Source organism: Balaenoptera acutorostrata, chromosome 12 (genome assembly GCF_949987535.1).
Source record: "Balaenoptera acutorostrata chromosome 12, mBalAcu1.1, whole genome shotgun sequence".
In the NCBI taxonomy this organism is placed as follows: domain Eukaryota; kingdom Metazoa; phylum Chordata; class Mammalia; order Artiodactyla; family Balaenopteridae; genus Balaenoptera; species Balaenoptera acutorostrata.
This window is the reverse complement of record NC_080075.1, coordinates 72322201-72349760: the sequence shown is the minus strand read 5'-3', so window position 1 is coordinate 72349760 and position 27560 is coordinate 72322201. Positions and strand designations below refer to the sequence as shown.

Here is a 27560-nt window from a genome sequence, read left to right as displayed (position 1 = left end):
GTACCAAAGAAATGATGAACGTTAGATTTTTTACATTTAGTAAAATGCTACAAATGTAGTTTTTAGAATACTTAGCATTTTAAAAGGGCATATCTGCATGGTACTTTGTAAACATTAACTAATTAATCTTCTTAATGTAAGATGCTATACTTGATTTCAGCCCAAAGAATTGTTATATATTAATGTTCCATTCGTATCCTGCCTAAAACGTGAAACATTTAGCGACTGTCACAAGTTCTGCAGCTTCACTCTCATTTTGATCTTTTCATATGGAAATTGCCATTGAGACAGAGCTGTCCACCATCAACAACCCTCAATATTTATGAAGAATCTCAGCTGTTCATACTTCAGTATAAATGAAGGCATCTTTGTTACGACCTGCCTGGTGTTTTAGAATCTTCTTATCTTCTCCACTGACCCTGACATGGGGCAAACAGGAGGGAATTTAAAAAGTCCTAGCTAACTTGGGTAAGTTGGTGTAGTGGAATTCTGTTGTTTTGCATCCTAGCATCCATTCTGGTAATGATACTTCGATTTTTCCTTTGGACTCTTTCATTCACAGACAACATGATTAGGGTTGCACATTTTTTACAATCAATGAATCTATATTGACACATCATTATCACACAAACTCCATACTTACATCTGGGTCTACTCTGGGATTGTACATTCTTTGGGTTTTGACAAACGTATAGACATGTATCCACCATTATAGTCTCATACAGAATAGTTTCACTGCCCTAAAAATCCTCCGTGCTCTGCCTATTCATCCCTCCCTCCTCTTAGCCCCTGGAAACTACTGATCTTTCCACTGTCTCCATAGTTTTGTCTTTTCCAGAATGCCATACAATTGGAATCATACACCGTGTAGCCTTTTCAGAATGGTTTCTTTCACTTAGTAATATGCATCTAAGGTTCCTCCATGTCTTTTCGTGGCCTGATTACTCATTTCTTTTTAGTGCTGAATGATATTCCATGGCATGGATGTACCAGTTTATTTCCCCATTCACCCACTGAAGGACATCTTGGTTGCTTCCAAGTTTTGGCAATTGTGAATTAAGCTGCTATAAACATCCATGTGCAGGTTTTTGTGTGGATCTCCTCCTATTTTTACTTTTAACCAGCTTGTCACCATTTAAATATCAGGAGACTCCACAAAAACAAACACGTTTCTGGGAAGTCCTGAAAATTTAGAGGTCCTGGTAAACACCAGGCCTACATTCTTACAAGACAACAGAGCTGAACCTATCTCATTAGTGAGCACATGCTCTCTAGTTCACCATAGCCCCCACCTGGCCTACTGCAATGTATGTTACCTGTTTGGCCCCACAGGCTTTTAGGCTTGCCACACCTGAACTATACTTCTATTTTTCTGTCCTGCAGATGAGCACTTTGTCAGTGGATAACGTCTCTATCTAGGTCTCAGCACTCCTGGTATATTCTGCTCCTCTTTGGACATATCAACAGAAAGAAACCTAGAGGTTTACTTGATCAAGAACCTCAATGAGTGATGATAACATTTCCTGGTAAGCTTTTAGACTGTCTAGGTTAAGGGTCAAAAAATGTTTTCTGTCAAGGGCCAGATAGGTAGTAATGATTTAGACATTGCAGGCCAGATGGTCTCTCCTGCACCTATTCAGCTCTGCTATTGTAGTGTGAAAACAGCCAAAGACAATCTGTAAACAAATGGGTATGGCTGTGTTCCAATAAAACTTTACTTACAAAAGTACATGGTGACCAAGATTTGCCCCATGGGACATAGGTTGCTGACCTCTGATTTAAATGCCACCTCTGATGCCTTCTTCCTCAAGGAACACTTTTCCCTGTGCTCCTTTTCTGGTGGAAATGCTGATTAGGCAATAATCTCAAATAATATATAAGTTGTTATTAGCAGAATTTCTATCTCTACAATGAAGTACAGAGGGTTGCTGTGGGGAGAGCCCCTGGTAGAAGGAGGTCATCGACTAAAGGTTTCCTTTATAGAAGGCTGGCCATTTTCTACCAGGTAAGAGCCAAGGCATCCTGTTTCTTAGGTCAAAGACTCATACCAGAAAACAAAATCTTTGTTATCTCATCTTTTTAAAAAAAAAAATTATTTACATTATTTAACTCTCTCCCATGGGTAATCAAAAGTGTTGTATAGTTGGGAAAGTATCATTATAAGAATGCTGTAGGAATTAAGAAAGGCCATCCCTAGGCATGTGGAGCCTGATACAAATTAGAGCAAAGGAACTTCTCTACCCTTCCCTATCAGTTTTTTTTTAATTAATTAATTAATTTATTTTTTGGGTGTGTTGGGTCTTCGTTTCTGTGCAAGGGCTTTCTCCAGTTGTGGCGAGTGGGGGCCACTCTTCATCGCGGTGCGCGGGCCACTCACTGTCGCGGCCTCTCTTGCTGTGGAGCACAGACTCCAGACGCGCAGGCTCAGTAGCTGTGGCTCACGGGCCTAGCTGCTCCGCGGCATGTGGGATATTCCCAGACCAGGGCTCGAACCCGTGTCCCCTGCATTGGCAGGCAGATTCTCAACCACTGCGCCACCAGGGAAGCCCCCCTATCAGTTTTATACAGGCAAAATCTGTTTAAGGTGAATACCAAGGGCAGGCTTGATAAATGGTGCTGATATTACAAATATTAGAAAGTGCCAGGATTCGGAAGAATTGTTGGAGGGGAGGAAGAAACCAAAACATGGAGTTTTGCCCTCAAGAAACTGATAATACTGGAGGGAAAATAAGACATGGAGACACAACTATAACACCAGGTGGAATATCATGTGCATCAGAGGCCTAATTAGGAAGGGATTTCATGCTCAGGGTGTGAAAGCTTTTGCAGGCTTGCTGCAGCTGTATTTTAGAGGCTTCAGTAGCTGCCTGTCTTCTTTCTGCCCAGAGAATTACCTGATTGGCTACATCCCTCAGTGATTGTTATGGTTCCAGATTTATTCTAATAGTGATTTCCTGGCAAATCTGTTGGCTGGCCTTCTAAGTTCTACATGAGAAGTGGAATAAAATCCTTTGTTTTTGCCTTCTTTGGTGTTCTCTTGTCAAAAATAAATGGAAAAATAGCAACACTGTTGAGGATTAGAAGAAGTCGACTCTAGCTCCATTAACTTCACATGGAGGTTGTAGTGATACATTACAAAGTAAAAGTAGTGAAAAAAGCCTAAGAATAGGAAGACAATATTTTCATTTGTGTCATGGAAGTCAGAAGCCCCTTCACATTAGCTGTGTGATCTGGGGCAAGCCACTTTAACCATCTATAGGCTTCAGTTTCCTTATCTGGAGAGACCCAGCCAGTTTGCTGCGCGGGTAAAATAAAATAATACGCATGAAAGGACATTGAAAACTTTAAAGGATTAAGTAATATGACTTGGTGTCATCATCATCATCATCATCATGGCTGTACTCCTGCTACTATGGCTGCTTCTCTTGGGGTAGGGGCAGGGCTACTGCTGCTTGGAGTCAATCTTATAAACTACTTTCCTGCCCATCTAGTTCTTCCAGACGCTTCTAATTCTTCCTGTTGCCGCCTATCTTCAACAGAAAAGCAACTGATCATGGAAGCAAGCAGGTGGGTGCATTATTTTAAAAATGAGACTGTATTACTATTATTATTTTAATAAAAACATAACAGCTCCATTAATGGTTTGGTGTAAATAATGCTGTTTAATATAACCATGTATCTTGGGAATTCCCTGGTGGTACAGTGGTTAGGACTCCACGCTTTCACTGCCGAGGGTGTGGGTTTGATCCCTGGTTGGGGAACTAAGATCCCACAAGCTGCCTGGTGTGGCCAAAGAAAAAAAAAAAAAAAAAAAAATATATATATGCATACACACACATATATATGTATATATATATACATAACCATGTATCTTATTCCTTTCATAAGAACAATATAGCCAACTGGGAGCATATCTATGCCCAGGGTTACAATATTTATTGTATTGAAACGGGGACAAAAAGCAATGGAGATCTGAGTCCTATTTAAAAAGTCCTTTATGAAGTGAGAGAGTAGCACTGACATATATACACTACCAAAAGTAAAACAGATAGCTAGTGGGAAGCTGCTGCATAGCACAGCGAGATCAGCTTGATGTTCTGTGACCACCTAGCGGGGTGGGATAGGGAGGGTGGGGCTCCCTGTGATCCTCGGACTGTGGCCTTGGCCCGTGACTCAGTTGAGTGCTGACTACACAACTCTTAACTACCTGAAGGGTTTCATTACACGTGTCACTGTACGCATCTCGACGGATTCTTGCTTAATAGCCCTCATCACAATGTCCTGACAAATATTTCCCCTTAGCTCGGTATCAGATGTTGTGCCTGTGCCAGTGCTCCTCCATCAGAGCTCGAGTCTGAGCTTGTTGCAGGGCAGTAGTAAGTTAAGGTTGCTAAGAAAATTTTCTACCTGTTTTTCTTTTGCTCCATCTGTTCATTTTTATCTTGAGTAATTTCATGATTTTGGTTTTCTACTTGGAATTTGTTATCTTTAAGAAACCTGCTATAAGGCAGTTTGGCTAATTTGCTAAATAAAAATATACTTCATAATTGAATGAAATATTATGATTAATGGATAACAATAACTCTTATTATAAAAGATATTTTTCTTTTTAAGAAGTCTAAGAATACGATGCAATTTGTTTAAGCTTAAATAAATCCATGTCTAAAGATCTAAGCAAAGTAACCTTGTATAGGTTTTAGCTGAAGCCATGTTTCCATGTCCTTTCTGTACAGACACCCAGGCTAAATTCCACTGTGGGGCTAAACAACAGACGACTAAATCAGTCACAGTAGATATAAAGAACTTTCAAAATTGTACAGGTGCTCAAATAACCATCATACACAGACCAGAATAAAACAAATAGCACCTCTGTTTAATCAGCCTCCTTACTCGAACATTTCCCAAAATGCAAAATAGAAATATTTGAATTGTGAAACTGAACTTGGGAAATGAATCATGAAACCATAGGAGTGGATATGAGAGAAATAGAAGGCATGCGGGCTCAGTAGTTGTGGCTCGCGGGCTTTATGGTGTGTGGGCTCAGCAGTTGTGGTGCACGGGCTTTGTTGCTCTGTGGCATGTGGGATCTTCCCGGACCAGGGACGGAACCTGTGTCCCCTGCATTGGCAGGTGGATTCTTAACCACTGCACCACCAGGGAAGTCCCCCAGATTCCTTTCTGATCCAAGATACAGCATTAGAAGAAAATAGCTTAGAGATGAGTAAATCATCAGTTATTAGACCAAGTTTCCAAGAGCTGTGTTGCTGGAGTGAAACCTGCTAAAAACAGGATGATTTATGTTGTTGTTTAGAAGCTGGACCACAGAAACCCACTGGAGTAGGCTAATTCCCCTCACTTCTTACACTCCAGTTATAAACTCATTAAATTCAGGGAATGCAGCATTAAGTTATTTGAGGGCTGCTACTTCCCAGAGGATTCAGTGAGGTAGAAACGAATGTGAAGGACATGGAAGATTACTCTCTCCTATTTAAATCTTTAAAAACAACGAACCTGGGCTTCCCTGGTGGCGCAGTGGTTAAGGATCTGCCTGCCAATGCAGGGGATATGGGTTCGATTCCTAGTCTGGGAATATCCCACATGCCGTGGAGCAACTAAGCCCGTGCACCACAACTGCTGAGCCTGTGCTCTAGAGCCCGCGAGCCTAGAGCCTGTGCACTGCAACAAGTGAAGCCACCGCAATGAGAAGCCTGTGCACCGCAACGAAGAGTAGCCCCCGCTCGCTGCAACTAGAGAAAGCCTGCGTGCAGTGACGAAGACCCAATACAGCCAAAAATAAATAAAAATAAAAATAAATAAATTAAAAAAAACACGAACCTCTCAAAGACTCATACAGATACTTAAACATGCATGTACATGTACTTGTTTATAGCAGCACTGTTCACAACAGCCAAAAGGTGGGAACCGCCCATCAGCACATAAATGGATAAACAAATTGTGGTATATACAATGGAATATTATTCAGCCACAAAAGGAATAAAGTACTAATACATGCTATAAGGTAGATGAACCTTGAAAACATTATGCTAAGTGAAAGAAGCCAGACACAAAATGTCACATATCATTTAATTCCATTTATAGGAAATATCCAGAATAGATAAATCCATAGAGACAGAAGGCAGATTGGTGGTTGCCAGGGGCTGAGGGGAGGGGGGGAATGGGGATAAACTGCTTAATGGGCAAGGAGTTTTTACTTTGGAATGATGGAAATGTTCTGGAACTAGATAGAAATGGTGCTTGTACAACATTGTGAATGTACTAAATGCCACTGAATTGTTCACTTTAAAATAGTTTAAAAAAATGAGCTCATGTCTTAAACCGGGTTCTCGCCTCTAGAACCCTCTCCACCATACTTTACACTTACCTTGCACACCATAGATGTCTTTGCTCCAAGCCTAGCAGCTTGGACACACTGGTTGGCACCTTTCCCTCCAAAGCCAATAAAAAACTTATGACCATGGATGGTTTCACCAGTTTTTGGCAGACGAGAAGTAAGGCTATCATAATTTTAAAAGAGAAGGAGAAAAAAAAAAAAAGAAGCACATTGGTAACTGCAGTCAATTTAAGCTCTTCAGAAGACAGAGGGAAGTTTATCTGATGGAGCTCTAGTCTTAGCAGCCAGAACTGCAGGCAGAAGCAGGAAAGATTACCTTTTCCTTGAAGATAACATTCAGTAGTTTGCATCACTGTCAAGAATGCATCTGCTTGACAAAACTCTTCTCTCCCCCACTGCCCCACAGCCATACTGCTGTAGCTCTACTTCAGATGACAGCTCTTAAGAGTCAGGGTTGTTCACGGGTGCCTCTGTTTTCCATCTTGGGGAACTCTTGGAGGGAAGTAACTTCATATTCCCCCTTCCCAATGCCCAGCACAGAACTTTATTCACAGTGGGACTTAATAAATGGGACCAAGTTATTGTGCATTTCTGTACAGGTTTATCTGGTCATTTACAAGAAGCAGGAAGTGTGCCAGGATTCTGGTAGTCCTGTTCAGGACCTAAGGAGAAGAGGGAAGTTGCAATTCCGGGCACTAAAGAATCTTATTTGTTTCCTTCCGGGTGGGGTGGGAGTGGGGTATTTAGATGGCAGGATTAGGTTTCAGTCCTAGTCTCCTCCCCCTTCCCTATTAAGATGTTATTTAATCCCGAATTCTAAGTCACCTTGGGGATTCATTTTTTCCCTGGGTATCTCCCGTGTATACCTGAGGGATACATTAATAAATTTGTTTGTTTTTCTCTTATTCATCTGTTTTTCATTACAGGGGTCTCAGCCAAGAACTTAGAAAGGTAGAGGGAAGATTATTTTTCCACCCCTACATCTCTTTTATATATATATAAATAAAAGCATTCTAAAGATCTAAGTTTAGTTTAAAATTTTTACTATGGAAAATTCCAAACATATAAAACTAGAGGAAATGCTATATTGACTTCCCCTATCCCCATGTACCCATCACCCAGATTCAACTATTGTCAACTCATAGCCAATCCTGTTTCAGTCTATACCTTCACTGACTTCTCCAAATGCTAAGGATTTTTACTGACATTACTGTCTAATGAAGATAATATTAAACGAGGCAAAAAGCATCAAAGACTTGCTCCAGGATATGATTTTCATAACACTGAAGGTGGAAGATGCGAGGAAACAAAATCTTTGAAGAACAGATAACTTTAAATGGAAAAGGAGTTCTGGGTATAGGGGCAAGTGGAGAAGATTGGCTCAAGTGGCATGAGGACTGGTTGAATGGCCACAAAGAGGGCCAAGGGCCAGATGGAGCCAATGGAGAGATGGCAGGTGCTCCAAAGGTTAATTAGCTTTAGACAGGAAAGAAAGGCCAAGAGAGAAGTTCACAATAACTCAACTGAGAACCTACTCTGTTTTAGCAGATTAGAAATTTACATTCATTTCCCACCTAGGCTGTGATCTAACTGAAAACAGCTTGTCTGCAATGGAATGACATACGACTGATGCCAAAAACACATGATCATGTCAATAAAAACGAAGTTTGACCTATGAACCTCCTTTATGTATTTCTAAAAGTCTCAATAAATTGGGCCAAAACTACTCCATTCCCTAGCAGTGCCCTGTCAAATATGGTTATTTGAGATTCAAAAGAGACTCATCAATAATTTGAAAACATCCCACTCTACTCCGCCCCTTTTCAATTCTATTTTTATCTTGGATTCTAAATGCATTTATAGTACTGATGAAAAAAATATACATCTACAAGGTTCACTTCTGAAAAAGGTACTCAATCAAGAGAAAAATGGTTTTAATGTAATGTTATTATCCTGTCATTTAATTTAGCAATGACAAGTGATGATGAGATTTTGATTTGCATCAGAAATCTTAAACATTTTAGGATTCTGTTATGAACAGGCAATGATGAGTAATCTGTGTGATTGAGTAACTATATGAATTCTTGGCTTATTGATGCTGCTGCAAACAACATTCATAGCAACCTTAAAAAGAAAAAATATCCAATGTGGCTAAAAACAGGCCAAAATAATTAGTAAGACTGTCACTAAAGAAACTTATGACTTCCACTATATTTATACTTAGATCTGGGTCATAACTCACTGGTTTGAATTGAGTGTATTTTTTATTATCAACTGTGGGAAACCATGAAAAATATATCACCAGATTATTACCGGGATGTACGTGTATGTGGGGGAGGAGTGAAATCAGGGGTGCTGCGCGTATGTGTTTGATGTGGGAGCAGATGGCTGGGATTTAAACTCATTTCTAAACAACTTATATTAACACAAGCACTGTACTAATTTAGCCATCACTGAAATTCCTCACTCCTTGGAACGCTACTTTTTTCTTTTCCTTCTACATCTTCGTCCTATTCTTATTTCCTTCCTCCCTGAGTTGTCGCCTTGCCCTGCGTGAGGATAGGGACCAATGTCTGTACCATCTTATCCCCGTTTGCTGACTGAATGAACCTTTGTAAGAGTCTCCTGTTATCTCTGAAGGGCAGAAGAATATGCTACTCCAAAATATGACTGGAGAAGGACGTGCTACTGCAAAATATGCTGCTTTGGTATATTGTTTATCTTGACTGTAGGCATGTGAAAAACAGCAAATGCAGGGAGAGGCTTTCTCCGAACTCCCCTTATCTGCCTACGGACAGATCCTCCCAAAGGAACTCAACTGCCATAAATCCCCTTCCTGGGAGTTTCATCAACCAGAGAGGATTGACTCTTGTCACAGGAGAGACTAGAAGTCAATACCACGCCTAGACAGACATTGTCACAGACTGTTACAACTCCCATCTATTCTTCTAAGGGGCCATTCATCTGTCCTAAAAATCATTCACTCTCCCCTAAGAGACCTACCACTCCCCTCCCCCTTCCCTATTAAGATATTATTTAATCGCGAATTCTAAGTCACCTTGGGGATTCATTTTTACCCTGGGTATCTCCCGTGTATACCTGAGGGATACATTAATAAATTTGTTTGTTTTTCTCTTATTCATCTGTTTTTCATTACAGGGGTCTCAGCCAAGAACTTAGAAAGGTAGAGGGAAGATTATTTTTTCACCCCTACATCTCTTTTCCATGTCTGCCCTGTATGGTATCCGTTCTTTCCTCTGAATTGAAGATGTGGAGGTGTTGACGAATGAGGGAGAAGAGGCTGGGATGACTGTTCAATTGTCTGGCAATAAAAATTCCATGTTTTACAAGACCTTGCCCACTGCATTCCCAATACTGGCAGCATTCCTTTCTATAAGCAAGAACTGTAACTAGAACTCATACTATCATTCCTTCATTCACACATTAATTCAACAACCGTTAAATCAGTGTTTTCCAATGAACCTCCTAAGGGCAAAGTAAGCTTGCTGACAATGAGATAAAACCTAACCATGATGCTAATAACACATGAGTGAAAAAAACATGTCACAGAATAAGGAGATTAGTATGACCTGATTCATGTTTCTTAAAAGGAAAAAGATACATGTTCTCATATGATATGTAAATGCACAGGAAATGAAATGTTAATGACAGATACCCATGAGAAGGATGGGAGTGGGGGGCAAAAGTGCACGGAAGTACAGTTAAGTCCCCTACTTACGAACGAGTTCCGTTCCGAGAACGCATTCGTAAGTCCAATTTGTTCGTAAGTCCAACAAAGTTAGCTTAGGTACCCAACTAACACAATCGGCTATATAGTACTGTACTGTAATAATAGGTTTACAATACTTTTCATACAAATAATACATAAAAAACAAGCAAACACAAAAAATAAAACATTTTAATCTTACAGTACAGTACCTTGAAAAGTATGGTAGTACAGTACAACAGCTGGCATACAGGGGCTGGCACTGAGTGAACAGGCAAGAAAAGTTAACTGACTGGAGGAGGGAGAGGAGGTAGGAGATGGTAGGATCGTCAGCAATAGGAGACGGAGGGTAAGCTGCAATTTCACTCATGCCTGACGTTGATGGAACGCACGTTTGCATCTTGGAAAGTTCACAACTTGAAGGTTCGTATGTAGGGGACCTACTATATTCAACAAGAATATCTTTGTGTTTTATGGGAAGCCACTTGTGACTACTTCAGATTCATCTGGCCTCGCCGCATCTTTTTCTAGCCGCCAGTTGCCTCCGTCTGGCTTCTTGCAGGTGCAGCCTAACAGAGCCTTGCCCAGGGCCATCCTCTCCCCACTCCAGGATTTCTGTTTCTGTTCTGGGCCGTTCTGCAGGACAGAGCAACCTGTTAAACACATCAAGTATCTTGGTATAAGCTCTTCTGCTTCCCGGCTTCACTTTCCCTGGCCCTCACTCTTGCTCCCTGGATTACAGTCCAGCACAGAGGATGTGCACTCAAGCCTTTGTCTTATTGCCCTGCTTTCTGTTGAAAGATAGTTTATTGCTGATTATTTTTTTAAAAGTGAATGAATTAAACAGTGGAAAGTGAATTGGAGAGCAACTAGAACATGAGTTACAAACGGGCAGAAGCATTTCTGAATTATAGATCCTAATTTACTTTGAATTAGGCTTTTCTATCTTTTTTTCTTTATTAAAATCATGAAATTAAGGTCAGGTTGAGGAAAGGACCTGCACAAAGCACCATCCGCTGTATGAAAGCATCACCATAATTCTTCCCAATTCAAACATGAGCTCTTAGTAGGGTGTCAAAGACAGACCAATTAAGTGCTCAAAGGAAAAAAAAAAAAAAAAAGGGAAGCAGTACTGGTAGAAATATACTGTTGCTACCATTTAAAATTTTTAAATAGTGTAAATTTCTGAATGAAGGAGAAAACCAGTCATAAGAAATATATTTGAATTTAAAACAAATTCGTAACTTTAAAATGTCATGATATTTTATTTATTAAAAAATTTTTTTTTAAAAAATGTTATGATATTTTAAAGTTGGACAGAAGGAAGCACCGATAAATGTTCAGGTGGCCCCCCAGTCTTCTGGGCCATGAGAGGTCATGCAGTTAGAGTTTGGTTGTATGAGGAAGGAGGCCTGAGCCACTTACAGATTGCATTACCTTTGACAGCTTTTCCCTCTTTGAACCAGCTTCTTCTCTTGCAAAACAGGTTTAATAATACTTGTCAACTCCTTAAATGCCTGGGTTTTGTACTCTGAGTTATTTCACTGACAGGTGTTACCAGAACAACTTATCAATTGCTTTTAACTTCTTGACAATGATGTGCCTGTTACAGATTCTCAGAGATTATTCATATCAAAGGAAGGAATGACCTGGTGAAACAGGGCTAAGAAGCGTTTTGACCAAAGAGGTTACACTGAGACTGGCTCCAGCCAAAAGTCAAGGAATATGCTGCTTTTTGGCTTTCGAATTCCATCCTTTCTTCTTCTGGCTGTAAGCTTCTGACACTGTACACCCCTGTAACAGGGGATTGTACCATTAGTTATCACCCAGTTAACATTCATTATGCTCATTTATTATTCCTACTGCCTGTATTTTTCAACCATATCTATTCTTCCCAGCATTTGTGTATGTCACATTTACAAGCATGGGGTAATTCCCAAACCAAGCTAGTGATACCTATTTCTACCTCTGTGAAAAGAACTTAGCCTTGCAGCTAAAACTTCATTTTGTGGTGCCTAACCCTAAATTTGCATACATACACGTATGATTTATTTAAGGAAATGAAACATGAATTATGCTTTAGATGGTTCTTAACTGATTTTGATTTCTAACTTATATCTTTTCCTAGCTAACAAGCCTGTGGCTAAAAAGTCATTTTGTCTGAAGATGCAGCTACTCTTGAATTTATAGAATAGATAAACAATACTCTAGTCAGAAGTGGCCAGCCTTTCAGAGTGTCATATACTTGACCCTTATTTATTTAAATTTTGCTTATGTGTGAGAAAGCGTGCTAGGCATTGGGAGAGCCAGTAAAGCCAAGCATGTTATGGTCTTCTCCCACGTTATGGTCTTACATGGCTTTTCATTCACACCTCTGTTCAAATGTTACCTCCTTGGAGAGGCCTTCCCAGACCACCTTACAGGTGAGATACCCCCTTCCTAATTGAATTTTTGTAAAGTATTCATTCATTCATTCTGACAAATAACACTAGGTTTTTGGATCAGATCCAGCCTTTTAATTACTCTTAATTGTGTTAGTTCTCCATGTCCCAATCCCCTGTGGGGTGACATGATGAGAGAAACCTTTAAATCATGAATTTTGGGAGTTGATGTAGGACAGCTGACACAGCTGCTGTTCCTCCTCCCCTCTAGGGTGGGATGGGGCAGAGAGAGAGAGGGAGGGAGGGAGGGGGGAGAAGAATATGATCTACTGACTTTTGCTCTGTAATGTAAACAAATCCTCTTAGGGGAAAGGAGGGGGAGGTCTTTAGGTTTACAATCCCTAGAATGTAAATAAATGTATCCAAGGAAAAAGTCTCTAAATCTTTCCAGAGGTCTCTGACTTGTACAGTTTGTCTGCCGTTCAAACATTCTTTAATCCAAGTGCCAACAGTCTTTCTCAGAAAGTCATGATCATGCACAAACGTGGAAACATTCATGGAGCATCGCATCCCAACCATTTTCTTCATAGCAATATCATTGCCCAACGTTACAACACTCACTTATTTCTTTCCTATTGCCCTAGCTTCTTTTGGATTAATTGTATTCCATTTCTTCTTCACTACTGATGTGTTATTAACTCCACCTCTTTTTTTCTATTTTTTAAAAGCGATTGATCTAGGGTTAACAATAAGCACTTTAGTTTAGTTTATTTCCAAATATTACTAAACCACTTTACTTATAAATGTAATCTACTTTACGGTAGTATTCTCCCATTACCCCTTCTTAACCTTTGTGTTATTATTGGCATACATTTTACTTCTACATAATATAAACCGTACAACACTGTGTTATTATTTTTATTTAAATTGTCAATTGCCTTTTAAGGAAATTAAGAAATGAAGAAAAGAACGCTTTGCATTTATTCATAGATTTACCATTTCTGGGACTTTTCATGCCTTTGAGTGGATCTGAGTTTCCATCTAGTACTATTTTGGTTTCACCTAAAGAACTTCCTTCAATATTTATTGTAGTGCAAGTTTCTAGTTATAAATTCTCTTGGCTATTGTTTTCCTGTCTTTATTTCCCCATCATATTTGAAGGATATAGAATTTTATGTTGACAGTTTATTTTTCCAGTACTTTAAAGATTTCATTTTTTTCTGGCTTGCATTGTTTCTAATAAAAGTCTGCAGTCAATCTTTGTTCCCCTTATGTAATGTGTATTTTTCTCTGGTTGCTTTTAAGAGTCTCTGTTTATAATTGGTTTGCAGGAATTTGATTACAGTGTGCTTTGCTATGGTTTACATTATGTTTATCCTACTTGGGGTTCACTGAAATTCTTAGATCTATGTGTTTATATTTTTCATAACATTTGAAAAAAATTCAGCCATTGTTTCTTCAAATAGTTTTTGTGCCTCGCCCACTCTTTTTTTCTTCTTAGATTCCATTTACACAAGATAGACTGCTTGTCTCACATCACAGAGGCTCTGTGCATTTTGCTCAGTCATTTTTTCCCTCTACGCTTCAATTTAGATAATCTCTATTCACTGTCTTCAAGTACAGTGATCCTTTCTTCTCTAATGTCTACTCTGCTGATAAGCCCATCAAATGAATTTTTCATTTCAAATACTGCACCTTTCATTTCTTAAATCTCTATTTGGTTCTTGTATACGTCTTCCACTTTTCTCCTCATTATGTTCAAGTTCTTCTTTAAATCACTGAGCATATTTACAAGGGCTCTTCTAAAATCCCTTTCTGTGAATTCCATCATCCCTGTCATTTCTGTGTTGGTTTTGACTTTTTTTTTCTTGGTTATGGATAACATTTTCTTGATTCTTTGCATGTCTAATGACTTTTGATTGAATGCGGAACATTGCAAATGTTACATCGGGTGTCTTAATTCTATTGTATTTTTCCAAAGGGTTGAACTTTTTCAGGCAGTTAATTTGTGGATCTGTTTGATCCTTTGAGGAATGTTTTTGAGAGTTGTTACAGTGAGTTTAGAGTACCTTTACTTTAGGGCACGTTTATCCCTTCTAACTAAATTGTGATCCTTCTTGGATCTCCACTGAATGCTCCAGCGGTTCAACAATGTCTCTGGCTGGACAGAACTCAACACCTCCCATTCCTGTACAATTTCTGGGACATGTTCACCTTAGAGCTCTCCAGTAGTTGCCCAGCTTTGTGGAGTTTCTATATATATCCATTTAGCATTTAGCAACAGAGTCAAGGGGACTCCTTTGCAGATTTCTGGACTTTCCCCTGATTAGCTCCTTCTCTTCCAGTATATGTTCCCATAAATCCTAGCCACCGTAGTCTTCCTAAGTTATGAACTCAGTTTTCTCAACTCACTGATGCTGCCATGCTTCCCTTGAGTTCCTCCTCTCTGTGCGATGGTCAGTAATGTGCCTCCAGGACTTACCTTGTTTGTCTCCTTTCTCTTCTGGATAACACTCCTGTTGTCCAATATCAGAAACAGTTGCTTCATATGTTTTGGCCCATTTTCTAGTTGTTTATGGTGGGAAGGTAAGTCTTATACTAGTTATTCTAATATGGTCAGAAGTAAATATTTTTGAATGAATGTTCTACACTTTAAAAGACACTTAGGTGGGATGACAGAATCCCACATACATAATAAATCATACAAGGACTTCCTTGGTGGCACAGTGCTTAAGACTCCGTGCCCCCAATGTAGGGGGCCTGGGTTCTATCCCTGGTCAGGGAACTAGATCCCACATGCATGCTGTAACTAAGAGTTCACATACCACAACTAAGGAGCTGGTGAGCCGCAACTAAGGTGCCCACCTGCCGCAACTAAGGAGCCTGCCTGCTGCAACTAAGACCCAGCACAACCAAATAAATAAATAAATAAAAAGCAAAAAAGCATATGGCTCCACATTAAAAAAAAAAATCATACAATGAGGTGAGAGCATGGCAAAAGTGCTATGTATGACTGTAGCCCAAGTAGAATGGTTATTAAACAAATGTGGTCAGAATAACAGGGACAAAACAGGCTCACATCCTTCTTCAGTCTTCCAACATGGGATAGAGAGGACTGAGTACAGAAGGTACCAGAGGCATACAGGTCAAAGTATTAAAAATATATCTAAAAACTAAAACACCGTCTAATGTCAACTAATCTTTTTGAATAATTATATATATATATACCTCCTTACTCCCAGCTGAGAAAAGTCCTGTAGAAAGAATAAAAGCTTGGATAGGGAGGTGCTGAATGAGCTAATTTTGGAACTACAAGGTGCAAGAGGAGAGGGCAGGAGAAATACATACATGTATGTGTATGGGGGATTAGTGAGTGGGGATTGGACAACTATAGGATGGCATAAAGGTATGTGGGACAATCAGGATGCAGAAAAAAAGGAGCAGAAAGAATTGTTGAGACATTTATCAAAGTTCCTGATGAAAAATGTTTTAATTCATTGAAGAAGACAAGCAAAGTATGAGTGTTAAATAACTATAAACCAATATTTTATTTTCTATTTTGCCAATTAATTATAGTAAATTTTAAATTTCAAAATGACTCCTGTCACCACATTGTAATTATCTCTAGGCTAGTTCTTCCTGCCATCTGCTGGTGTAGGTAAAAGAAATATAAATGGAATTAATTTTATTGTAAGCAAAATATGATTAGAAGGCTAAATCAGCACACAAAAATAATGTATTCTGGAATCAGTTATTAAAAATGTTAATTTACCTACTATGTTTGGTTTTTAGTGCGCATGCTTCTTTCACATTCCCATCACCATGAATAATCAAGAACTGATTATATTGTATTTGGGCTTCACAATACATTTGTAAGATGGGTCAGGATAGGCATTATCATCATTTCTGTCTTAGGAAGGAAGTGAGAACTCAAAAAAGTAATGGCTTATCAAAATGTACACAGCTGTTAGGTAGATGAGCCTAAATCTTAATTCTGGATTTAGGATTCCACTGCCATGGTCCTTAAATCATTCTATGCTACTTACAATCAACTTTCTCTCAATTTTTTTAAATGAAAACTTTAAAAATCTACTCTCTTAGCAATATTGTATTATTAACTATAGTCACACTGTTGTACATTACATCCCTGTGACCTATTTATTTTATAACTGGGAGTTTGTTCCTTTTGAGCCCCTACCCATTTCACTCACCCCCACCTCTGGCAACCACCCATCTGTTCTTTGTATCTATGAGCTTAGTTTTTAAATTAAATATATATATTTTTAAGATCCCACACATAAGTGATCTCAAACGGTATTTTTCTGACTTACTCCACTTAGCATAATGCCCTCCAGGTCTATCTATATTGTTGCAAATTTTTCTTTTTTTCTTATGGCTGAATAATATCCCATTGTGTATATACATACACCACATTCTCTTTATCCATTCATGCATCAGTGGACGCTTAGATTGTTAGTTCTATTTTTAACTTTTTGAGGAACCTCCATTCTATTTTTCATAGTGGCTGTACCAATTTACATTCCCACCAACAGTACACAATAGTTCTCTTTTCTCCAACACTTATTTCTTGTCTTTTTGATAACAGCCACTCTAAACAGGTGTGAGATGATAATACATTGTGGTTTTGATTTGCATTTCCCTGATGATTAGTGATGTTGAGCATCTCTTCATGTACCTCTTGGGCATCTATATGTCTTCTTAGGAAAAATGTCTATTCAGAACGTCTGCCCATTTTTTAATTGGATATTTTTTTTGCTCTTGAGTTGCAGGAGTTCTTTATATATTTTAGATTTTTTTCTCAATTTTGACTATAATATTGGACATTCAGTAGATATAACAGAAATATTTGTTTAACATTATTTTTATGAGCATAAAAAATAGCAAATTCTGTATTGAAAAAGACTTATAGTTCATTGCATCTCTCTACTTCTTTTGATTGTGACACTAAGTGATGTTACAGGGGAGAGTGGTGGCCTCCACTACACTGTCATAATAGTTAAGTATTCATTCTTAAAATCTTATTTGTATTTCAGGAGGAATTAAGTTGATGGATCAAAGAAGACATAATAATGGTATTTAGAAAGTAATGAAAACTAAATTATAACAACAACAACAACAACAACAAAAAGTACAAGTATACCTCAGAGATATTGCTGGTTCAGTTCCAGACAAGCACAATAAAGCAAATATCGCAATAAAGTGAGTCAAATGAATTTTTTGGTTTCCCAGTGCATATAAGTTATGTTTATACTATACTGTAGTCTATGAATGTGCAATAATAGCATTACATCAAAAAAAACAATGTACCTACCTTATTTAAAAAATACTTTATTGCTAAAAAATGCTAACCATCATCTGAGCCTTCAGCAAGTCATAATCATTTAGCTGGTGGAGTGTCTTGTCTCGATGTTGACGGCTGCTGAGTGATCAGGGTGAGGTGTCTGTGGCAATTTCTTAAAATAGGACAGTGAAGTTTGCCACATCAATTGACTCTTCCTTTCATGAACGATTTCTCTATGTAGTGTGCGATGCTGTTTGATAGCATTTTACCCACAGCAGAACTTCTTTCAAAATTTGAGTCAATCCTTTCAAACCCTGCTGCTGCTTTATCAACTAAGTTTATGTAATGCTCTAAATCCTTTGTTATCATTTCAACAATCTTCACAGCATCTTCACCAGGAGTAGATTCCATCTCAAGAAACCACTTTCTTTGCTCATCCCTAAGAAGCAGCTCCTCATCTGTTCAAGTTTTGTCATGAGATTGCAGCACTTCAGTCACATCTTCAGGCTCCATTTCTAGCTCTCTTGCTATTTCTACCACATCTGCAGGTACTTCCTCCACCGAAGTCGTGAACCCCTCAGAGTCATCCATGACGGTTGGAATCAACTTCTTCCAAGCTCCTGTTAATGTTAATATTTTGACCTCTTCGCATGAATCACAAATGTTCTTAATAGCATCTAGAATGGTGAATCCTTTCCAGAAGGTTTTCAATTAACTCTGCCCAAATCCATCAGAGGAATCACTCTGTGGAACGTTTAGCCTTATGGAATGTACTTCTAAAATAATAAGATGTGAAAGTTGAAATTACTCCTTGATTCATGGGCCACAGAATGGATGTTGTGTTAGCAGGCATGTAAACAACATTAATCTCATTGTACATCTCCACTAGAGCTCTTGGGTGACCAGGTACATTGTCAATGAACAGTAATATTTTGAAAGGATTTTTTTTTTTTTTTCTGAGCAGTAGGTCTCAACGATGAGCTTAAAATATTCAGTAAACCATGTTGTAAACAGAAGTGCTGTCATCCAGGTTTTGTTGTTCCATTTACAGAGCACAGGCAGAACAGATTTAGCCTAATTCTTAAGGGCCCTAGGATTTTCAGAATGGTAAATGAGCACTGGCTTCAACTTTAAGTTGCCAGCTGCATTAGCCCCTAACAAGAGAGTCAGCCCGTCCTTTGAAGCTTTGAAGCCAGGCATTGACTTCTCCTCTCGAGCTATGCAAGTCCTAGATAGTATCTTCTAATATGAGGCTGTTTTGTCTGCATTTGATAACCTTTTGTTTAGTGGAGTCACCTTCATTGATGATTTTAGCTAGACCTTCTGGATAACTTGCTGCAGCTTCTACATAAGCACTTGCTGCTTCACCTTGCACTCTAATGTTATGGAGATGGCTTCTTTCCTTAAACCTCATGAACCAACCTCTGCTAGCTTCAAACATTCCTTCTGCAGCTTCCTCACCTCTCTCAGCCTTCACAGAATTGAAAAGAGTTAGGGCCTTGCTCTGGATTAGGCTTTGGTTTAAGGGAATATCGTAACTGGTTTGATCTTCCATCCAGACCACTGAAACTTTCTCCATATCAGCAATAAGACTGTTTTCTTTCTTACCATTCATATGTTCACTGGAGTGAACTTTTAATTTCCTTCAAGAACTTTTCCTTTGCATTCACAGCTTGGGTAATTGACGCAAGAGGACCAGCTTTCCACCTGTCTCTGCTTTCGACATGCCTTCCTCACTAAGCTTAATCATTTCTAGCTTTTGATTTAAACTGAGAGATGTGTGACTCTTTCATTCACTTGAACGCTTGGAGGCCACTGTAGGGTTATTAATTGGCCTAATATCAATATTGTTGTGTCTCAGGAAATAGGGAGGCCCGAGGAGAGGGAGAGAGAAGGGAGGAATGGACAGTCAGTGGAGCAATCAGAACACACAAAACATTAAGTTTGAAGTCTTATATGCGTGCCATTCATGGTGCCCCAAAACAATTACAATAGTAACATCAAAGATCACTGATCACAGATCACCATAACAAATACAATAATAATGAAAAAGTTTGAAATATTGCAAGAATTACCAAAATGTGACACAGAGACATGAAGTGAGCAAATGCTGTTGAAAAAATGGCGCCGATAGACTTTCTCAATGCAGGGTTGACACAAACCTTCCATTTGTGAAAAACTATCTGTGAAGCGCAATAAAGTGAGGTACACCTGTACCAAAGAACTGCTTATAATTTTTATCAAGACAGCCTAAAGGACTTGGGAGTTGAGTTTCTTTAAGATTTTTGGCAGAGTACAGTTGACTCTTGAACAACTGGCTTGAACTGTGTGTATAGCCAGATTTTTTTCACTAAATACATACTACAGTGCTACAAGACCCATGGTGGGTTGAATCCACAGATGTGGAACCGTGGATATGAAGGGCAACTGTAAAGTTCTTCGTGAATTTTTGACTGTGTGGGGGTTGGCACCCCCCAACCCCTGCGTTATTCAAGGGTCAACTATACTTGTTTGAAAACAGGTAACTGAAAATTTAGATTTGTTATTTCTCACTTGGAAATGAAGACTTCTAATTTAGAAAAAAAAAAATATTATTGCTACCACAGTCTATGGATTGTAACATTTTAAATCAGTGGTAAAAGTCCAGATGTAAAATATAATATGTAAAAGGCACTTAAAAACTGTTGCACAAGTTAGTTTCTGCAATATTATAGAAGAACTGCATTAGAAAACATTTTTGACCAAAGAGGAAAAGCCAGTATCTAATACGTGATATATCTGGGAAACAAACTAAGAACAAAACAAAACACCTCCAAACAAAATAACCCAAACTCCAAACAAAACCCCCAAGTTTCGTTTAGAAAACAAGTCGACCATATACATACAAAGATAATTTATATCTGCCTTGTGCAGATATACAAGAAATGCACCAAGTCAAGCTAGTATTATAAAAATTGTGAAGAAAGTAAAGAAAGATAGATGGAGATTATTTAAAATGTTCATATGAAAATTTTAAGACCACAATCAGTTGTCATAAGAACTTTACACAATTCCAAGAAATCTTCCTTTATGATTTTTGTTGTATGTTCCTTAAAGATCGTATAACAAAAGGGTAACGCATCACTATGTGGATACTACTAACAAGTGATTAAACTTATATCCAATGAGGCAAATTTTGACTTAGTATAGCTATGGAAGAAACATATTGGAATCATCTCAGACCCGTTTCGGGATACCCAGTCCACTGTCAGCACACGTTTACTGCGTTACTATATTCCAGGCTTTGTTTTGAGGTTCTGAGGACCTCCAGACCCTGTCCTCACTGAGCTTACAGTCAAGTGTTAACACTGTAAGCTCACTGTCAAAATGGAGGAAGATCCAGCCACTTAACTAGGAGATAACTATCCTGAGCAGAACTCACGTAATTCGAGAACTGATAGCCACTGGACAGTGTCACGTGAGACAATGTGTCAGGAGTTAACACGTTGTATTATCACAGCTGACAGACTGTATAACCAGGTATGGTGCCACTTACGAATTGATGTGCTCATCTGTGCCAAGGATGCCTTCCCAGGGTCAGGAATAACCCTATCCCCATTCTCTCAAAGAGTAATTTCTCCAAATTACTGCAGTATTTTGCCACATTCACACTACTTCATAGCTCCTGCTTTTACTGATAAATGCTTGTTCCCCACCCTGGTGGCACATTAAAATCTATGGGAGGAATTTATTCCAAAAAATATTGATGCCTGGGCCCTATCCCTGGAAGTCTGGTTTAATTGATTCTAATTGGCAGCCAGTGTTGAGACCTTTTTCTTTCTCATTTCCACAACATTTTGTGCTAGCTGGAGTCAATTTTATGGCTCCACTTTCATTTTTACACTATTAGTTCCTTTGCTGCAGAAAGAACTCTCTTTCATGCTAGAATCCTCACAGTTTTTTTTTCCCTCTGAACACTCTCATTTAAAATCTTAAGGGGTGGCCAACAGAAAAATGGACAAAGGACACATGCACGGGCAATTCTCAAAAGAAGAAATACAAACCAACAAACATCTGAGAAAAAACTCAATCTCACTAGTAGTAAAACAGGAGATAATATTTATCACCTTTCAAACCGGCAGTGTGTTGGTTAGTTTTCTAGGAAATAGGCGTTTCTCACATTGCTAGTGGGAGTGTAGTTTAGAACACTTTTTTATGAAGGCAAATTGGCAATATATTACAAAAATTTTAAAAAATGTTATTTCCCTTGATCTAGAAATTCTACCTCTATGAATTTCCCGAAGGAAAAAGACACAAGTCCAAAAGGTAAGTGTTCAAAGAAGTTCATCATAGCAAATGGAATCAACTTACAGGTATAAATTTAGGACACTGAATTACTTATCTCCAAGTAATACAGTGGTGACAGCAATGCTGGCTGTGGCTGAGTGTGGTGGTAGGGGAGGAGGTGTGAGGTTACTGAGCTCCTCTTCTGCACAGTCATCCCCCCGCCCCCAACAAACATATACCTAGAACACGTATGCATGCACATGGGGATGCATAATTGCATAAGAGGACATAAAAGGGGGATTGCTAGCAGGAGCCAAAAATAAGAGACAAAGCAAAAAAATCTCACACAATAAACTGGAATAGGAAAAGGAGGGTAAGATGAAGAGTAGGTAGTTTAAAAAGAAATGCAAGATAGGGAAAGGAAGAGTGGTACAACTGCTATGGAAAATAATATGGTGGTTCCTCAAAAAATTAGACAGAATTACCATATGATCCAGCAATTCCACTTCTGGGTATATATGCAAAAGAACTGAAAACAAGGACTTGAACAGATATTTGTACACCCATGTTTTATAGCAGTATTATTTACAATAGAGCAAAGGTGGAAGCAACCCAGTGTCCATCGATGGGTGAATGGATAAACAAAATGTGGTACCGACACACAGTGGAATGTTATTCAGCCTTAAAAAGGAAGGAAATTCTGACACATGCTACAACATAGATAAACCTTGAAGTATTATGCTAAGTGAAATAGGTCAGTCACAAAAGGACAAATACTGTATGATTCCACTTACATGAGGTAGCTAGAGAAGTCAAATTCATAGAGAAAAAGTAGAATGGTGGTTGCCAGGGGCAAGGGGGAGGGGGGACAGGGAGTTATTGTTTAAATGGGTACAGAGTTTCAGTTTGGGAAGATGAAAAATTTTAAATTATGGTCCTTTTGAGTTCACGGTTCTCAACCCTGATGCATATTAAATTTAGAAAGTGATCCAAAAAAACCCCAAAGGGGACTCTGTCCAGCTGGAAGAAACTGACCAGGTGGGGCGGGGGTCCCTATTTTTATTTTTTATTTATTTTTTAAAATTAATTTTTATTGGAGTATAGTTGCTTTACAATGTTGTGTTAGCTTCTACTGCACAGCAAAATGAATCAGCCATACATATACATATATCCTCTCCCTTTTGGATTTCCCTCCCATTTAGGACACCACAGTGCATTAAGTAGAGTTCCCTGCACTATACAGTATGTTCCCTGCACGTGGTCCCTACTTTTAAATGTTCCCTGCTGCAGCCCTTTCCCTTCTTGGCAAAGACAAGCTGTAGGCAAGAGGAGATAAAAGATTTTGATTTTTCTGTATCTTAAAAAAAAAAAAAAAGTTCTGTAAATGGATGGTGATGATGGTTGTATAATACAGATGGTTGTATAATACTTGATACCACTGAACTGTACACTAAAAAATGGTTAAAATAATAAAATTTATGTTTAGTGTATTTTACCGTAGTAAAAAATATGAAAAAAAACCCTCTAAAGGACAATATTAAGTCCTCTGATACAGATAACTACATAATTTGCTTTTTCTCCCCCCACGGAAAATGCTCCCTAGTAGCACTTTTGAATACCTTCTTGTCTCTTGCAAATATATGTCAAACTTCTGAAAGGCTACTCTAACCTTCACAACAATGTGTTAATATTTGAGAGTCAAGAGATACAATTTTAATCCTGGCTCCAACCTTAACGGTATTTGCTGGGGGAAAATCACTTAATTCTTCCCAGCCTTGTTTCCAATAATTAAAATGAACAGTGTGGAACACAAAAATGAACTCAAGGTTCTTTCCTACTCTAAAAGTCTCTAGTTTCACAGTATTTCTTTAAGTTCCCCAAACACACCTTTGCTACATTATAAATATCTTTGTTACATGGGTGGTGGAGTTTGTGTAGTTTCTGTTTTTAGGAGTACTGGTATACTTAATATCTTCTTAGTTTCATTATCTCCAATAAATAGTTGTGAATTTCCTGAGCTAAATTTGTCATTAATTTCTCCATTACAATTATAAAAGCAAATCAATATTTTTTCTTAAATCTCAAAACCAATTTTGGACTTTTCCTCCCAAGAGGGGATTTGACTGCCTTTTAATTATTTGATAATACATATTTTGATTTTTAAGGAATATAATCTTTTTCCCCTGCTAAAAAGCATGAAGCATAGAATTCTTTTGTTCCACAAAATGAGATTCTTTCCAAGAACTCCAGTTTCCAGGTCTTATCAATTTGGGAAAGCTAACTGTCAGTAACAGGGTTTGCTCACAAAGGACCAGAGAGCAGATGCTTGACTCATGCCCATTTTTCTTTTTTTTTTTTTAAATTTTTATTTATTTATTTATTTATGGCCGTGTTGGGTCTTCGTTTCTGTGCGGGGGCTTTCTCTAGTTGCGGCAAGTGGGGGCCACTCTTCATCACGGTGCGCGAGCCTCTCACTATCGCGGCCTCTCCTGTTGCGGAGCACAGGCTCCAGACGCGCAGGCTCAGTAATTGTGGCTCACGGGCCTAGTTGCTCCGTGGCATGTGGGATCTTCCCAGACCAGGTCTCGAACCCGTGTCCCCTGCATTGGCAGGCAGATTCTCAACCACTGCGCCACCAGGGAAGCCCATGCCCATTTTTCTTAACAGATGTTTTCAACTCATTTACTCCCTAAGTATTTCTTTAACCTTTAACCTCTTCTTTATCCCCATTACTACTCTCCTAGTTCAGGTCTTCATCAACTCTTGTGAAGACCATTGCTTTACCTTTCAAAATGGGTCTTTTGGTCTTCAAGGAGAATGTCTTTGATGCCTTCAAAACATTGCCTTCTTTTACATCTGCCTTGGGCACTGAGAGAGCTATGTGAAATACAAATCTGACCATGTCATTCCTATACTTTGAACACTTCACTGGCTCCCAGGGTCTACAAAATAAAGCCCAAGCACCTTAGCATGGCTGATGAGGTCTTTCATGGCCACCTTCCATCTGATGATTAGCGTGCAGTGTGCAGACCCAGGGGTTGCTGTCCCTGGCACACCCTGGCATACCCACATCCATGACTTCACTCCCCGTGTTCATCCCAACTGGCCAGAATGATTCCTCTTCTTCTTCTTCTTCTTTTTTTTTTTTTCCTGGATTAGCACCTGCTTATTTTTCAAGACTTGGCTCAGGAGGCATCTTATCCAGGAACTTTCCCCTGTTCTCCCACAGAACCTGCAGGTACTTAGCACACCATACTACAATGATCTATCTTTGTGTCTGCCTTCTTTGGACTATAAGTTCCTCAAGAGCAATGACCATGTTATACTAATTGCAGTATCCCTAGCACTTAGCACACTCTCAGTATTTCAGTATTACATACAAGTAATCAAAATACTGGAGCAACGTTCATCACAAAGCCCACTTCACCTTGCTCTCCCTAGAATGCAGACACTAGGGCACGAAGAGCTGGCCAAGTAATGGATTGCAAAAGGGACTGCTTAGTAATACCAAACAATAGGTGCTCTTTCTTTGTCATATGTAATTTACCTTTTAACATATATTTTCTTTGAAGGCACCAAAATTAGCAAATTTCCCATGAATGATTTCATTTGAATTTAGGGAATTCAGCTGACAGAAACATGTTTAATGAAACATTAATTTAAAGACTGATTGGTAACGGATAAGCAACTTTGAAGACCAATTTAAGGAGCAGAAAGAATAATGAAGGATGATATTATATTCCTCTACTATTGGGAATGCATGATACTTCCTGGACCAACATTCCTCTGGCTTTTACTTTCCTGAAAAAGTGACTGCCAAAGTGATTTTTCTGTTCTAAATTTGACAAGTCAAGAAGCTTCTGGTGGAAGGCAGGTTAGAGGGTACCGTAATATGTCAGACACATGTAACCTTTTCTAGGTACAGTATAAAATTTTGGCCTTTTTTTTTTTTTTAAAGTAATCTAGGTCCAACATTTCATCCACTTTGGATCGAAAATCTTCTAAATTCACTTATGCCACCTTCCAATTAAAATCTTTTGAGAATTAAGCAATCATCTCCTGACTTGCCAAGGATTAAATTTAGATGCTTGGTTGAACATGAGTCTTACCTCTCCAGCCATCACTTTTAATTGGAGCATGTAAAAGGATAACATAGGGTTTTAGTTGACATCATAGTCTATTGCCATGGAAATGTAAACATGGGTTTGTATTAAGCTTGTCTCAAAGCAAGTTTTAGGGGTACAGAGAGATGTGAGACAGGAGATAAATTATGTAAAATGGATCCTCTCAATGTTGGAGTGCCCTTGGAGCGCAGACCTCAGTGATCTCATCCTGTCTCATGGCTTTAAATACCATCTATACACTGATGACTCTCAAATTCATATCTCCAGCTAGATCTCTCCTCTGAACTCCAAACACATATATCTAACTGTCTTCTTGACCCCTTCAGCTGGATGTCTAACAGGCATCTCAAATCTCACACGTCCAGCCTGAGCTCCTGACACTGCCCTCTCCCTACGCAACTTGCTCTGTCACAATCTTCTACATCTCAGCACACATCAATTTCCCCTTCCACTTGCAGAGGGCATAGAACTTGGGGTAATCCTTGACCTATCTCGTACTCCTCAGCAAATCCTGTCAGCTCTACCCTCAAAATATAATCAGAAGATGCCCACTTCTCCCCACTTGCACTGTTTTCAAGCTACCATCATTTCTTGCCTGGATTATTGTAATTGACTCTGACCTGGTCTCCCTGTTTCTGCCCTTGCGGGTCATATTAGGTCACTTGTCTGCTCAAACCCTCCACTGGCCTTTCATTTCATCCAGGGTAGGATCCAATGTCCTTTAACCATCAACTGCCCTCCCCTCTCCCTTATTTTCGTCTTCAGCTACACTGGACTCCTTGTAGTTCACTGATAATAAGAGGTCTGCTCCTGCCTCAGGGCCTTTGCATATGCTCTTCTTCTGGTTCTCTGTATGGCTTGCTTCCTTTCTTCCTATAGGTCTTTATTCAAATCACCTTCTCAGTGAGGCTTTCTGTGGCCAATGATCTAAAATTACTACTTTCATCCCCCTTTCATGCTTTATTCTCCTCCTCAGCATTTATCTAACAGAGTATGTATTTTACTTATTTCTAACTGATACTGTCTGTCTCTTCCACTAGAATGTAAGCTCCATGAGGCAAGGATTTTTTGCTGTGTTTTTCATTGCTGTATCCTCTGCACCTTGGGAAGTCCAGAGGCACATGGTATAAAATCAATAAATATTTGCTGAATGAATAATTTTAAAAATGGGTGACACATGTCATAAGAAATAAAGATTAGTGAAAGCATGATTAACCAAGGTCTATGAGCCTAACGTCTAAAAAGTTTCATCTGTTGTTGGGTTCTCATGGGAATCTGTCTTTGCAGGAACTTTGACTTAATTTTCCACAAGAACAGACTTGATTTCTCTTATCTTTGCAATGTGGAACTTCAGAGATGATTGTTGAAGGAGGAAGAGAATAATGATAAATACAGGTGGGTATTAAAT

The 27560-nt window shown here is 38.9% G+C and overlaps 1 protein-coding gene and 1 long non-coding RNA gene across 5 annotated transcripts in view; one reads left to right on the top strand and one right to left on the bottom strand.

The window, feature by feature from the left end:
- The window catches only part of RBKS (ribokinase), an 82257-nt gene that overhangs the window by 50520 nt on the left and 4177 nt on the right, over positions 1-27560 (bottom strand). For all 4 annotated transcript variants that reach the window (XM_007191355.3, XM_057558635.1, XM_007191358.3 and 1 more), the window contains exon 2: positions 6383-6515. In XM_007191355.3, the coding sequence (XP_007191417.1) occupies positions 6383-6515 (133 nt within the window). The remainder of the gene's footprint in view (positions 1-6382; positions 6516-27560) is intronic.
- Positions 8-27560, top strand: LOC102998198 (uncharacterized). The gene is made up of 7 exons (XR_451863.2): positions 8-468; positions 1384-1526; positions 3492-3567; positions 17515-17680; positions 18149-18310; positions 22018-22067; positions 27440-27560. It is a non-coding gene; the product is annotated as an uncharacterized LOC102998198 (long non-coding RNA).